Below are 15988 nucleotides of genomic sequence, written 5' to 3' on the forward strand. Positions count from 1 at the left end.
TAGTATTTTAATGTACATGAGTAAATTAAATGATTATGCTTATAACCAATAATGATGGGGAATCATTGAGTGTTTTATGTCTGGCACAAATATTAAATTGGTTGAAACTTAGTTAAACACACTTCAGAAGTGATTAAATATTCAGTTGAATGAATATAAAATTGTATTGTTATCTTTTCTTACCTTTAGTCATTGAGACGATTTTTTTCTAAGCTTATTGTCTCCTGGTGAAAAACAATTATATGTTTACATATGGAATATTATAAGAATAAAATTGTATGCATGAAAATATGTTTGTAAAGTACTTTAGTCGGAATAATTTCAGTAGTTAAGAAACTTTTTAATATAAAGTGAAGGTAATTATGATGTTTTTCTAACAAGATTGAAAATTGTTCTATTTTCGCTAAGTGAATAATACTCCCTCTGTTTTTAAATAATATATGTTTTGAAATTTTCACACTTTTTAATAAAACATATTAAAATTTACTTATTAGTGCATAGTTTTTTGTTATTTTATATTTCCTATATTTCTAAACCAATAAAATTTCAAGAAATGCAATTAATGTTTTTGAGATTCACAATTATTCATAATTAGTTGACAAAAATTACATTGAAAATATGAAAAATACATCTTTTTGAAACAAAAAAATTCCTAAAACATACATCTTTAAAAAACAGAGGGAGTAATATATTTCCTGAACAACGAAAATAGTAGTGGTATTAAATTATTCATGAAACTTTCTTATTTTTCCATATAGAGAGAATATTTTACGTGGAAGAAATTCTTATATGTAAGAGAATTTAGTGTTTCTGTTACCCCCAAAGAAAAAAGAATTCAGTGATTTGCCAAAATATTATGTAGAAGAATTAGGCGCGTCACACATTTATTACAAAATCATAAATGCAAAATATAATACCGAAATATAATACTAGCTGTAAACAACGTTTTAACTAAATTTCGAATCCAATGTTTTTTTGTTCTAATAAGAACACTGAGTTCGAAATTTATTTAGTACATAAATATATCATTTAAATATATAGTCGCCGGATTATTTTTTTTTGAGAAATATAGACAACGAGTTTAAACGTATTTTTTGTTTTGAAAAGAAGGAAAAAAAAACATTTAAGAAGAAATTAAGCTAATAATTAAGTTCCACACCCCCTCCCCCAAAAAAATATATAAGTGTGCACAGTCGCATCCTTTTCATATTTTCATAGTATTATCTTTACTTATATTCGTTTTCATAAGTTACTTATCATACCAACAACCACAAATTCAAAACATATTATAAGATTTTAATCACTTGACTAATTCTTCACTATTTATGATTTATAGCTTTAAATGTTTTAGATTTCAAGTTTAACCGTGATAAAAAAAAGATTTACTATATATTTTTGATTAAAAAGATTGTGTTTAAAAACTCAAACATTTTTGTTATTAAAACAGAATATATAAAAAATCACAAAAAATTATGTAATATCAGCCAGGCAAGAATATACATAATCATGTCTTTTTCATTGGGAAAATGCAATAATATTCTTTTATTATAATTTATGTTGTATATTTGTTAATTTCAGCTTTCATTGATTAGCTATTGTATCTACCTTGGATCGATCATTTATCTTACTCTCTTTGTTTTTAAATAATACATGTTTTGAGATTTTCACACTTTTTAATAAAACATATTAAAATTTACTTATTAGTGCATAGTTTTTTGTTATTTTATATTTCCTATATTTCTAAATCAATAAAATTTCAAGAAATACAATTAATGTTTTTGAGATTCACAATTATTCATAATTAGTTGACAAAAGTTACATTGAAAATATAAAAAAATACATCTTTTTGAAACAAAAAAAATTCCTAAAACATACATCTTTAAAAAACAGAGGGAGTAATTTTTTTACCATCGCTTAATTACAAGAACTATTTTAGATAATTTTATATACTGTTGGCAACAACAAAAAACTACACTTTCACCAATTAGACCAAAAGAAAAATTAAAGCTAAAGATACCATTTCCTTGGACAATTACAGAACTTAAATGAGCATAAGTATGATACAATAACCAAATTAAAATTGAAAAATGTAGCTAATTACCCAAAGTTGTTAATTCTACTGGTAAAACCTTTTGCCTATAGATAGAAGTGTCATATTCGAATCTTAACAGCTGCGTAAAAGAGATTTAGCAACCGGTTCTTATTCATATTCCAAAAAAAATTAAATTTCGGAGTTCTTGCAATAAAAAATATATGTAGATTATTTGACTCGGGTAAACTTCAACGTACCAAAACAAAAACCCTTTTGTTTATATTCCCCAAATCCTCCTCTCCTTTTCTCATCTTCTCACTTCAAACTCTCTCTATCTCTCTCTCACCTCATCTTAAGATTTCTCTGAAAGCTGACTTCAAAGCCTTTTCTAAAGCAAACAAGCCGATCCTTCTCTGATTGATATTTTATTTATATATAAAAAAATTTAAAAGATGGGAAGACATTCATGCTGTTACAAACAGAAGCTGAGGAAAGGACTTTGGTCTCCTGAAGAAGACGAGAAGCTTCTTATGTACATCACTAAGTACGGCCATGGCTGCTGGAGCTCTGTCCCTAAACAAGCTGGTAATTTAATTTCTTTGCTTTCATCCAATTATTATTTCGTTGTGCTTTATTAATACTCCTTCCTAATTCTTGAATTATTATTTTCTTAAAAAATTGTAGGTTTGCAGAGATGTGGAAAGAGCTGTAGATTAAGATGGATAAACTATTTAAGACCAGATTTGAAGCGAGGAGCATTTTCACAGGATGAAGAAAATCTTATTATTGAACTCCATGCCGTTCTTGGCAACCGGTAAAGAACCCCGTGCTGTTTCTTCTGATCCCTATGCGGCATGTTTGAGTGTGATATATAATCCATGTTGCTTTGATCTTGGTTTAGGTGGTCTCAGATTGCTGCACAGCTTCCTGGTAGAACCGACAATGAAATCAAGAATCTATGGAACTCTTCCTTAAAGAAGAAACTGAGGCTGAGAGGAATTGATCCGGTTACACACAAGATCTTAACCGAAATTGAAACCGGTACAGATGACAATACCACACCGGTTGAGAAGTGTCAAACGACCTGCCTCGTTGAGACAGAAGGCTCCTCTAGTACCACCACTGGAAGTACTAACCACAACAACAGCAACACCGATCATCTTTATACCGGAAATTTTGGTTTCCAACGGTTAACTCTTGAGACTGGTTCAAGAATACAAACCGGTTCAGACCTTGGCATCTGGATTTCCCAAACCGGGAGAAATCATCATGTTGATACCGTGCCTAGTGCGGTGGTGCTCCCCGGTTCAATGTTCTCATCTGGCTTAACCGATTCAACAACCGGCTACAGATCATCCAATCTCGGTTTAATTGAATTGGATAACTCATTCTCGACCGGGCCAATGATTACAGAGCAGCAACCTCAAGAGAGTAACTACAACAATTCGACATTCTTTGGAACTGGGAATCTGAATTGGGGATTAACCATGGAAGAAAATCAATTTACAGTATCGAATAATTCGTTACAGAATCACTCAAACTCGTCGTTGTATAGTGAAATCAAATCCGAGAACATTTTTTTCGGTACGGAGGCTACAAATGTTGGTATGTGGCCATGTAACCAGCTTCAGCCTCAGCAACATGCATATGGCCATATTTAAAAACTTCTTGTATATTATAAGGTGTGTGGGATCTTCTTTTTTCTTCTTCAAGTTATTTTTCTTTATTCCAAATATCGAATTTTCTTTATAATGGTTTGTGTATATAAACTTTCTGTCATATTCATTTAAATTAAGGGTGTTTTGTTCTTACATTTTCCTTTATTTGATTTACTTTGTGAAGCATAGTTTTTCTGGACTTTGAGATTTTGTTTGTCTATTCTTGCTGGATCAATGACATTTATTTCTTAATTTTCTTGTACATTTTATATACCCTTTACATCAAATTTACTAAACATGCACACACGCGCACACACACGCATGCATTGATTTGGTCAATAATCAACAGAACGTTACTGAAAATGATTTGGTAATACTTTTTCAACTAGGTAGTTACCCGCGCCTTGCGCGGAATGAGATGGTTAGATCAGCAATTTTTCGAAAATATTAGAAAGTATATATATATAGTTTGGAATTTGGGTTTTGTGTGTTTTTTGTGTTTAATCTCGGTGGTGCTGATTTTACGGTATAGACGTCACTGAGATAGAAAGATATGTAAATCATTTACTTTAGTGACATTAAAAATTTACTGGAATATAAGAGTAAACACAAAACATGTTACCTGACAACTGCGAAAGTATGTAATCATTTATTTTATCCACTTCATCATTTGTGGGAGTGAGAATGGCTCGATGTCTATACAAATCCTTAACTGTTGAGGTTTGAAAAGCTTGTCCATAAATCTTTTTTTCCATAGTCTCAATAGTTTATACATATCACCGGTGTGATTTATCTTACTCTGATTCATTTGCAAGAACTTGCATATAAAGATATAATTATTATTATACAATTTGATTTTCATATGAATGATTTTTGTATAAAAACATACCTTCCTCATAGGTCATTGACTTCAAACATGTAAGGATTCCACAAAACTTGGCTGTATTCTTTGAACCATGTAAGAAGAACTGATTTTGTGTATAATATCTAATTCGAGTAAGATAAATATTATTAATATCTAATCAAATAATATGTACGTAAATATTTGTGTAATCACACTCTTTGCATAGGTTTTATGTATAAATATTATAAATATATAATCAAATTATTATGTATGTAAATTTTTGTGTAATCAAACTTGTTCTATATTTCTTTCTTTGCATCTTACTCTTGAACTCATTTTGTTTATCTCTCTATGGCTCTCTCTCTATGGCTCTCTCTCTCTCTCTATGGCTCTCTCTCTCTCTCTCTCTCTCTCTCTCTCTATCTCTCTCTCTCTCTCTCTTTCTATCTCTCTCTCTCTCTCTCTCTCTCTCTCTCTCTCTCTCTCTCTCTCTCTCTCTCTCTCTCTCTCTCTCTCTCTCTCTCTCTCTCTCTCTCTCTCTCTGATTTTATCAGTATTGATGAGTGTTTAAAAAAATAAGATTAAGATTTTAACATATTTTTATTTTAAAGATACGAATCGTATTAATGCCCCCACACGGGCATTAATACGATTCTTATGTTTTATGTATAAATATTATTAATATCTAATCAAATGTTTGATGTATTATTAAAACTAAATTTGTTCTTCAGATGTTTTATGTATTATTAATATAAATATGTATTATTCAAATACGATTCATATGTTTTATGTATTACTAAAACTAAATTTGTTCTCGATTCAGTCTTTGTGGTTCAAAACTATAAGCATTTTAGACATTACTTAATTCAATATAGTTTGAGGTTTAAATTATTATCTCTCTCTCTCTCTCTCTCTCTCTCTCTCTCTCTCATCGTAAACCCTTTTTTTAGAAATATAAAAATGTAAACATTCTTTTAATTCATCGATTATCTTTTAACTATCACAATTTTGTTTTATATGGGAATGTTTCCTAGTTTAATATTTTATCATGAATTTTTCTTGGGTGAATTACCAACTAATCATAGTTTGCCAATTAATATACAGTTTTATAAAATTTAAATAAATAAAATAATAATAATTTGTGTTAAGTTTTTAAAATAAATGATAAATATTAGTAGCTGCCAAAAGATGAATTTTTTTAACAATTTTAAAACCGTCACAAAAGAGTAAATCATAAACATTAAACACTATACCCTAAACCCTCGGACAAAACTTAAATCCTTGGGTAAAAATCCAAACACTAAACCCTAAATTCTTGGATATACCCTAAACCCTTGGGTAAATCTTAAACACTAAACTGTAAAATCTTGGATATACCCTAAACACTAAATCTTTCTCTCTCTCTCTCTCTCTCTCTCTCTCTCTCTCTCTCTCTCTCTCTCTCTCTCTCTCTCTCTCTCTCTCTCTCTCTCTCTCTCTCTCTCTCTCTCTTGGTATCCCCTTCATCGTAAACCTTTTGTTCTTTGAAAAATATAAAAATGTAAACATTCTTTTAATTCATAGATTATCTTTCAACTACCAAATTTTTATTTATATGAAAATGTTTCCTAGTTTAATATTTTATCATGAATTTTTCTTCGGTGAATTACCAACTAATCATAGTTTGTCAATTAATGTACAATATTTTTAAATATAATAAATAAAATAATAATAATTTGTGTTAAGTTTTTAAAATAAAAGAAAAATAATATTAGCTGCAAAAAGATGAATTTTTTTTAACAATTTTAAAACCGTCACAAAAAATTAAATCATAAACACTAAACACTATACCCTAAACCCATGGACAAAGCTTAAACCCATGGGTAAAAATCCAAACATTAAACCCTAAATTCTTGGATATACCCTAAACACTAAATCTCTCTCTCTCTCTTTCTCTCTCTCTCTCTCTCTCTCTCTCTCTCTCTCTCTCTCTCTCTCTCTCTCTCTCTCTCTTTCTCTCTCTTGGTATCCCCTTCATCGTAAACCTTTTTTTTTTTGAAAAATATAAAAAATGTAATCATTCTTTTAATTCATCGATTATCTTTTAACTACCACAATTTTGTTTTATATGGGAATGTTTCCTAGTTTAATATTTTATCATGAATTTTTCTTGGGTGAATTACCAACTAATCATAGTTTGCCAATTAATGTACAGTTTTATAAAATTTAAATAAATAAAATAATAATAATTTGTGTTAAGTTTTTAAAATAAATGAAAAATATTAGTAGCTGCCAAAAGATGAATTTTTTTAACAATTTTAAAACCGTCACAAAAGAGTAAATCATAAACATTAAACACTATATCCTAAACCCTTGGACAAAACTTAAATCCTTGGATTAAAATCCAAACACTAAACCCTAAATTCTTGGATATACCCTAAACCCTTGGGTAAATCTTAAACACTAAACTGTAAAATCTTGGATATACCCTAAACACTAAATCTCTCTCTCTCTCTCTCTCTCTCTCTCTCTCTTGGTATCCCCTTCATCGTAAACCTTTTGTTCTTTGAAAAATTTAAAAATGTAAACATTCTTTTAATTCATAGATTATCTTTCAACTACCACAATTTTTATTTATATGGAAATGTTTCCTAGTTTAATATTTTATCATGAATTTTTCTTGGGTGAATTACCAACTAATCATAGTTTGTCAATTAATGTACAATATTTTTAAATATAATAAATAAAATAATAATAATAATTTGTCTTAAGTTTTTAAAATAAAAGAAAAATATTATTAGCTGCAAAAAGATGAATTTTTTTTAACAATTTTAAAACCGTCACAAAAAATTAAATCATAAACACTAAACACTATACCCTAAACCCATGGACAAAGCTTAAACCCATGGGTAAAAATCCAAACACTAAACCCTAAATTCTTGGATATACCCTAAACACTAAATCTCTCTCTCTCTCTCTCTCTCTCTCTCTCTCTCTCTCTCTCTCTCTCTCTCTCTCTCTCTCTCTCTCTCTCTCTCTCTCTCTCTCTCTCTCTCTCTCTCTCTCTCTCTCTCTCTCTCTCTCTCTCTCTCTCTCTCTCTCTCTCTCTCTCTCTCTCTCTCTCTCTCTCTTGGTATCCCCCTCATCGTAAACATTTTTTTTTGAGAAAAATAAAAATGTAAACATTCTTTTAATTCATCGATTATCTTTTAACTACCACAATTTTGTTTTATATGGGAATGTTTCCTAGTTTAATATTTTATCATGAATTTTTTTGGGTGAATTACCAACTAATCATAGTTTGCTAATTAATGTACAGTTTTTTAAACTATAATAAATAAAATAATAGTAATTTGTGTTAAGTTTTTAAAATAAATGAAAAATATTAGTAGCTGCCAAAAGATGAAATTTTTTAACAATTTTAAAACCGTCACAAAAAATTAAATCATAAACACTAAACACTATACCCTGAACCCATGAACAAAGTTTAAAACCATGGGTAAAAATCCAAACCCTAAACCCTAAATTCTTGGATATACCCTAAACCCTTGGGTAAATCCTAAACACTAAACTGTAAACTCTGGGTATATCCTAAACACTAAATCTCTCTCTCTCTCTCTCTCTCTCTCTCTCTCTCTCTCTCTCTCTCTCTCTCTCTCTCTCTCTCTCTCTCTCTCTCTCTCTCTCTCTCGATATCCCCTTCATCGTAAACCTTTTTTTTTTTTTGAAAAATATAAAAATGTAATCATTCTTTTAATTCATCGATTATCTTTTAACTACCACAATTTTTATTTATATGAAAATGATTCCTAATTTAATATTTTATCATGAATTTTTCTTGGGTGAATTACCAACTAATCATAGTTTGCCAATTAATGTACATTTTTTTTAAATATAATAAATAAAATAATAATAATTTGTGTTAAGTTTTTAAAATAAAAGAAAAATATTATTAGCTGCAAAAAGATGAAATTTTTTTAACAATTTTAAAACCGTCACAAAAAATTAAATCATAAACACTAAACATTATACCCTAAAAATTTATAATTTTTTTACTGATTCAATTAAATGCAAACAACTTTACATACACAACGTCCTCGTATGTACTAAACAAACATATGTGTTTTACAGAATCTGCTCGATATTATTATAATGCAATGTGATCTAATCCAATGAAGTAGTTAAACAAATGTGTTTTCTTGTACTGTACGTCTAAGATCAAATCTCACATGTGCTCATCTGCAAAAGCTCTGAGATGATTAAACGATGATCCTCCTTCTCTCACCGTCTCTGCCGCTAAATCTCTCCACCTCGCCGCGTTTTTTCTATACTCCTCCCCCTTCTTCTCCTCCATCACTTCCTTAATGCACCGCCGTATCTCCCCGCTCTCCACCACAGCTGCTTCCCCTTCCTTCTTTTCCACCACCACCCTCACACCTATCCTCCAATACTCCTCTAAAAGCTTCGCGTTCGTCATCTGATCAGTCCACTGCGGAAACGCAACCACCGGAACTCCCGCCACCAAGCTCTCCAGTGATATGTAATGAAAACACTGCATGCAACTATTACATACCTCTCTAGTGGCGAACTCGGGATAGTTGTCTTCGAACTGCTTGACCGCACGTCTGATGAACTGCCATAAGGCTCTCTTGCCGAGTCCAGGAGCGTTCCTGAAGTCATTGACGAACACGAACGAAGATTTAGCGTCAGGGCTGCTGAAATCAAGAGCCCTCACACACTTCTCTTGAAGCTGAATCCTCCAGTTAAGGAACTTGTTGAGTTTCTCCTTGTCGGAGAATAGCTCCTTGTTCTGAAACTCCCCGTAGGAGCTGTAGATCACGACGTGACCTTCCTTGTCCACGCCGTGAGCGAACACCATCTTCTCGAACTCGCTGGCCTCTTCTCCCGCGGCTTCGACGAGCTCGTCGATTTTGTTTTCCTTGCGCCACTGGACTGTGTTTTTCAGCATCGTCAAGGCTTCCTTGACCTTGAAGTCTCTCGCGCGGAGGAACTTCAGGAGGATCACGTCGGATCTCTCGTCTTGGAGGAGAGGAACTCCATAGATGGAGACTTCCTCTGGCTCCACAGGCTCCGCCTCAGCAACGACGGTGGTCTCTACGACGACCGGGGCGGCGGATTCTTGAGGAGTGACGGAGACGATTGACTCTTCGATTGCTTCCACGGTCTTGGTTCCGTCTTCTTCAGCACCAGAGGCTTTCTCGGTGGTTACTGGCACAGCTTCTTTCTCCTCCGGCTTGGTCTCAGCCGGAGCCGCGGCCGCGGGTTCTGATGGTTTCTCCTCTGTCTTGACGGCTTCTTCTTGTGTCTCTTCTTCCTTCTTCTCCTTTGTTTTCTCTTCTTCTTTAGATTCCTCCGCCGGTTTCTTCTCCTCTGTTTTCTCTTCTTCTTTAGATTTCTCCACCCGCAATACGTCACGAAGCAACCGATCGATCTATGCTTCAAAACCCTAAACTGATCGCACCAAGAAACCACCATACCTATCTCATCGAGCTCTTCTCTGAAACTACTTACGATCTCTTCTTCTTTCTCTTCTCCGTCTTCTTTACTTCTGTGAAAAAAAATTGGTTACGTTTTTCTAATGGAACCAAATAAGGAAACAAAGCAAAGAATTAAATGATCCGTTTTTCTTAAACTCCCTCACAGAGTGACACGTGGATCCGAGCCTTCTCATGCATTCTCACCAAAATCGTTTAAGGAAAGCCTTAAAAATGCTTCTCCTTTAATATATAGGGGATTTGACCAAAAAACAAAAAAAACACTTTCAATAACTGAAGTTTTGGAGATTATCTATTATTCTCTCCGAGTAAGTATGCATTGGCAATTTTCACATTCAATTGCACTACACTAATAAACTGACACCTGAAATTATGTTTCATCTTATATTTTAGTTATTTTACCAGGTAAATACCATAAATTTTCTTTCAGCTCCAAAACAACATTTTCAAGGAAAAAAAATATAAAATATAGGTGATTATTGGTTCAATCGTAACTGTAAAAATTTAGGTGTAAAAATTTAGTTGTAGTTAAGTTGGTTATAGCTGTAGAGTTGTTATTGTAGATTTTTCTGCAAAGATTTTTGATGTAGTTAAATTTATTGTAGATGTAAGTTATATGCTGTAGATATTTTAAAATAAAATATGTGATGTATATATAAAATAATTATTTTTTCTCAACTAAATAATTTATATTAATAATTTTTATAAATTATCAAAGTTTATTATTATTTAAGACGTCATATGTAAATAATATTTATATTATTTAAAATATTTCAATAATTTTTAAAATACACAAAATTAAATTAAAATATTTGTAGATGTTTTTATAATGATTATATAATTTATTTGATATTATAGATAGTTTTTTCATTTTACAGTTTTCTACAGCATATAAAACATAGATGTAGGTTTTTGTCTAAAATACATAAGAACAAAAATTTGCTTTAGTTTTTTTTTGTTGTAGCTTTAAAAGTAAACATAAAGCATGACTGATAAAAATTAATAAAATTTGTTGTAGGTTTTAATTTTCAAAAATAAAGCTAAAATATGATTGGTAAAATTTAATGTTTTAAAAATAAATAAAGATAAAGTAGAGAGATACAACCCAAACAATCATATTCATAATCTAAGCATATCATTTTTGTAAGAAAGAAGAAATATCTCTTAGTTTTAGAGGAAGTGGGGAATATTCGAAAGGAGAAAAAACAAAGAGTAAAAGTTATATTTAGAGTAAAAGAGTACTATAAAAGTTTTTCCACTAGTAATTTTAAGTGGGATAGTTCTTCTACATTTAGAGGAACTTTGAGTAAGTATTTTTACTCAATTTATTTTTGATTGGAAAGTTTCCAAAAAATCTTAGATCATTTGAATGAAGAAACTCTATTAAACACTTAACATATTGAACTGTGAGTAAGTGTCTTGTGTAATGATTTAATCTATTAAAATATAATATAATTACTTAATTAGATAATAAAATAAACTGATCAATTGTCCTTAATTATAAATATTTTTATCCACATTTTCTACCAAATAGAGAAACCAGTCAAACAATAATCAACATAACATTTTCACATTCTAGAGTATAATTATTTATTACAGATTTATCGAAAGATTTCAAAAGAGTATAATCATAGATTTAATAGTGTTGAAAGCTTTCAAAAAGTATACTTATGTATTTTAAATTTGTTCTATTATGTACTTAAATAACAAAATATCACCTGATGAAACAAATGGAAAAAACAAGGTCGACGATAATGATCTCTTAGAAGCAGTCCTGCTTAGAAGTATTGAAGAATCTGTGGGATTAATATTGGCAATTGGGACTGAATGATATTATGGTATTATATGAACTTTTCTAAAGATCTTTTTAATATATAGATAGACAAAGCATTTATTCTATTGACTATTGTAACATTGTTTAGGTGAAGCTTCTAAAAAAGACTAGTGTATCTTTATATAGGGACAACTTTATCACTTTCATCTTTTTCTTACTTTAAATTCAGTTTCATTTTCAATGAACTTAAGGAACAGTTCCTACTTTTAGTTGTCTTTTTCAATTCCAAATATATTATACTGATATATAGTATCAGTCGCTTAAATCGGTAACTTTTAGTTTCTACTTACTTCAACTAGTTTTTCTTGCTTTTGGTCTAAGTTCTTTGTTTTTAGTTCACTTTGAGAGAACATAAAACTAAAGTTGCATCCGTAAAAACGGATGTGTAATGCCTAGATATTTGTTTATTTGGTTTATTAGTTGTTGAAAATATATATTTATATTTAATGTGTGTTTGAATTAGGATAGTACATATAAGGGTGTCAACTCCGGTTGGCCCGGTCTGGTCTGGCCTAAATCCGCTAAACCCGTAAATATTTGAGCCCGGTTCGTTTTGGCCCAAAAATATTTTGGACCTAGAATTTAAAGTCCGGTCCGGTTCTTATAGGGCTATAGGGCTTTTCAGAATTTTTTGGGCTTTTCGGATATTTTGGGGCTTTTAAAAAAAATAATTTGTCATTATCATTTCTACCGTTTTAATACATATGAATTTTACAAAAAGTCAGTTTTAACTTTAAAAAAATGTAGTGACTTTCAACTTTTATTTTTTATCAAAAATATTTTACTTTCGTATGCTTTAAAAACATATTATAACCTAACCAAATTTAATAAGATTTTAAAAATTAAATATAAATTTAAACTAAACATATAAGAAAACAAAATTTATGATAAACATGATCAAATGTTTCATATTTTGTATGTTGAAAAAACTATATTATAAAAGAAGAAGTTACATTTGCAAAATATAATATGACATTTGTAATGATCAAATAATAAAGTGTATTAACAACTTTTATATTTTTACTAGAGTTTGGATTAAAAATATTAAAATAATATTTTAATACTAGCAAAGGATTTGATACAAAAATGATAATATTTAAATTAAAATACAAAGTTTCGGGTTTTCGGCCCGGTCTTAACCTAAACAGGCTTAAGCCCAATATATCCAAAGTTCAAATGAGTTTAGCCCGAAAGATCCGATTTTTTGGACTTATAAAACTAAGCCCAAATCTAGTAATTTTTAGGGCTAGACGGGCTCGGACTGTGTGCTTCGACCCTAATTGACATTAAAGAGACAATGATCTAAAACTATAAGGACCAAAGACGTGCGTATACATATTCATACACCAAGTTGAAGATCCTGTCTACAACACATCAATATATTGAAACCCATCTCGTCACTGTTTTTTCTTTGGACAAACACATCTCGTCACTGTATCTATTAATTTTCCCGATGTAGTGTAAGCCATGCTATACGATTTCACCGTGTGATTCATCCTGAATTTAAGAGGACGTAAATCAAAGATTTTTAGAAGTCTAAATACACAAGTAATACCGATATTTTAAAAAGGTATGGATTATAAATTTGTAATACATTGACTTTGATTATTTTGTTCAAGTCGGATTTATAATCGAATATGAGTTCATGTTTTCCGAATTGAGTAAAAAAATATATATATTCCCTCTGTTTTTTAAAGATATATATTATAGACTTTTTACATATATTAAGAAATCACATTAAAAATGCATTGATTTGTGAATAACAATTTTCTATAATCTTTAACCAATAAAAATTCAATAAACACAATTAATTTTCTTGAAGTTAACAGATTTTCATTAAATAATACATTGAAAAAGTAAAAATGTATCTTTTTAAAACAAATTTTTTTCCTAGAACATAGATCTTTAAAAAATAGAGGGAGTACTATTTTAAAAAAAAAAACATGACCCAAAACCTAGAGTATCTAACTTGTGTATGTTTTATTTCATATACACACGTATATTGTATTAGTTTCAATCAAATTAATATCTCGAGTTTTGGAGATGGAGAAATCTGAAATCTTTAGATTTCCATGCTTATTTTGTTTCAAATATTTATCCAGATCATCTTTATTCTTTTGGATTATGATCGTTGCCGTCTTGCTGCTCTGCATGAGCGAATCAAACCAGAGCCTGGCGGTCTAGTGGTTAGCAAAACAAATGCGAATCAGGAAGAGCTGGATGCAGTAATCTTGTGAAACATGAAAAAATATCATGATTTTGTGAAAATTGAAGAAATATATCACGTAGGTTCTGACTCGTTTTGTGCACAAAACAAAAGGTTCTGTCTCGTTTAGTTTTAGACGGAGTGCCGGGTGGGAATATTTGAAAAGAAAAACTAGTATAAAAGGTTAAAAAGTGAAACAGTATTATAAAAAGTTTTTACACTAATAATCTCAAGTGGATAGCTCTTCTACGTTTAGACGATATCAAATCTATTTTGGGAAATCAGCCAAAAAAAACACGAACTTTGCAGGAATTCCCAAAACAAATCTAGACATATTGGCCGGCCAATAAAATCCTGAACTTTCATTGACTTTTTCAGTTTATTAAGAACGTTACGATTAACTTACCAGATTAGCATACCGTTAATAGAGATAACAGATAATTTAGATGACGTTAAAGCGTCGTTAGACAAAGAGATGGAACGACGTAGTTTCAATTAGAAATGTTATTAAAAAAATGTGCTTCCAATGAGGATCGAACCCGTGCACTGGTGTTTAATGGAACAGGTTTTTGCCACTAAACTAGTGGACTTTACAATAGATTGACGAACAAAGTTCTTTATATTGGCTTCGAAAAATTAAATTTTATTTTTTATTTCAGAAAATAAAAATCTTAAAAAGTTTTCAATTTTTTTTAAAAAAAAATTCAAAATCTAGCTTTAAAAATAGATATATCTTTTAAAAAATCGATTTTTTAAAAAATGAAAAATATGGAAGGTTTAAATCGATTTTTTTTAAAACATTGAAAACTTTGGAAGACTTTTATTTTTTTTAGGAAATCAATTTTTTTTTAAATGAAAATTTGGGAAGATTTAAATCGATTTTTTTTTTAAAAAAAATGAAAATTGTGGAAGATTTTTATTTTGAAGAAAAAAAATAATTCTTTTTTCTTTAAAAAATAAAAATCTTCCAAAGTTTTAAATTTTTTAAATTTTTTTTTTCAAAATCTAGCTTAAAGAAACAATATTTTTAAAAAAAAATCAAAATTTAAAGAAAAAATAAAGATTTTGGAAGATTTAAATAGAAATTTTTTAAAATCGAAATCCTTTTAATTAAATAAAACGATGTCGTCTTGAGATTTTGTCTTAAACAAAACATCCAGATTTTTTAATCAATAAAGAGAAATAAGTAGAGTAGTATTCCAAAAAGTCCACCATCCCAGTGGCAAAAACCTCTACCTACAACCCCGAGGGGCATGGGTTCGAGCCCAACCAAAAACAATTTTTAATTAAACTAAACGACGTCGTTTTGAGGTTTTGTCTTAACAAAGATCTACATGAAACGACATCATTTCGTTAAACGACAATAATTAACGGTGAATTAACACTGTCATAACTCTCTGTTAACGGTGTGCTAATCTGGTCAGTCAATCGTAATTTTCTTAATAAACTGAAAAAGTCAATGAAAGTTCAGTGTTTTATTGGCCAGGCTCGAGTACAGGTTTGTTTTGGCAATTCCTACAAAGTTTGTGATTTTTGTGGCCGATTTCCCAATCTATTTTTATTTTTCCTCTTAAAATAGAAACGGTTTAGAGAACTACTCATCAATAGATTTCTCAGCAAATCTATAGCTATAAATTATTATTTTAGAGAGAGAGATAGAGAGAGAGAGAGAGAGAGAGAGAGAGAAATAAGTAGAGTAGTATTCCAAAAAGTCCACCATCCCAGTGGCAAAAACCTCTACCTATTAACACTGTCATAACTCTCTGTTAACAGTGTGCTAATCTGGTCAGCCAATCGTAATTTTCTTAATAAACTGAAAAAGTCAATGAAAATTTAGTGTTTTATTGGCCAGGCTCGAGTACAGGTTTGTTTTAGCAATTCCTACAAAGTTTGTGATTTTTGTGGCCGATTTCCCAATC

The 15988-nt window shown here is 30.3% G+C and overlaps 2 protein-coding genes across 2 annotated transcripts in view; one reads left to right on the top strand and one right to left on the bottom strand.

Moving 5' to 3' along the window:
• Positions 1–2332: 2332 nt before the first annotated feature.
• Positions 2333–3845, top strand: LOC108824157 (transcription factor MYB8). Its single transcript, XM_018597527.2, has 3 exons — positions 2333–2617; positions 2717–2846; positions 2934–3845. Exons 1-3 carry the CDS (start codon positions 2485–2487, stop codon positions 3691–3693), a joined length of 1023 nt encoding a protein of 340 aa, XP_018453029.1. The 5' UTR covers positions 2333–2484; the 3' UTR covers positions 3694–3845.
• Positions 3846–8738: 4893 nt separating this feature from the next.
• The window catches only part of LOC108825029 (patellin-1-like), a 7895-nt gene continuing 645 nt past the window's right edge, over positions 8739–15988 (bottom strand). Inside the window, exons 2-3 of the mRNA XM_056994904.1 lie at positions 10007–10082; positions 8739–9965 (exon numbers count right to left, since the gene is read on the bottom strand). Coding sequence (XP_056850884.1) covers positions 8739–9965; positions 10007–10082 — 1303 coding nt within the window. The remainder of the gene's footprint in view (positions 9966–10006; positions 10083–15988) is intronic.

The sequence above is a fragment of the Raphanus sativus genome, chromosome 9, assembly GCF_000801105.2.
Source record: "Raphanus sativus cultivar WK10039 chromosome 9, ASM80110v3, whole genome shotgun sequence".
Classification (NCBI taxonomy): domain Eukaryota; kingdom Viridiplantae; phylum Streptophyta; class Magnoliopsida; order Brassicales; family Brassicaceae; genus Raphanus; species Raphanus sativus.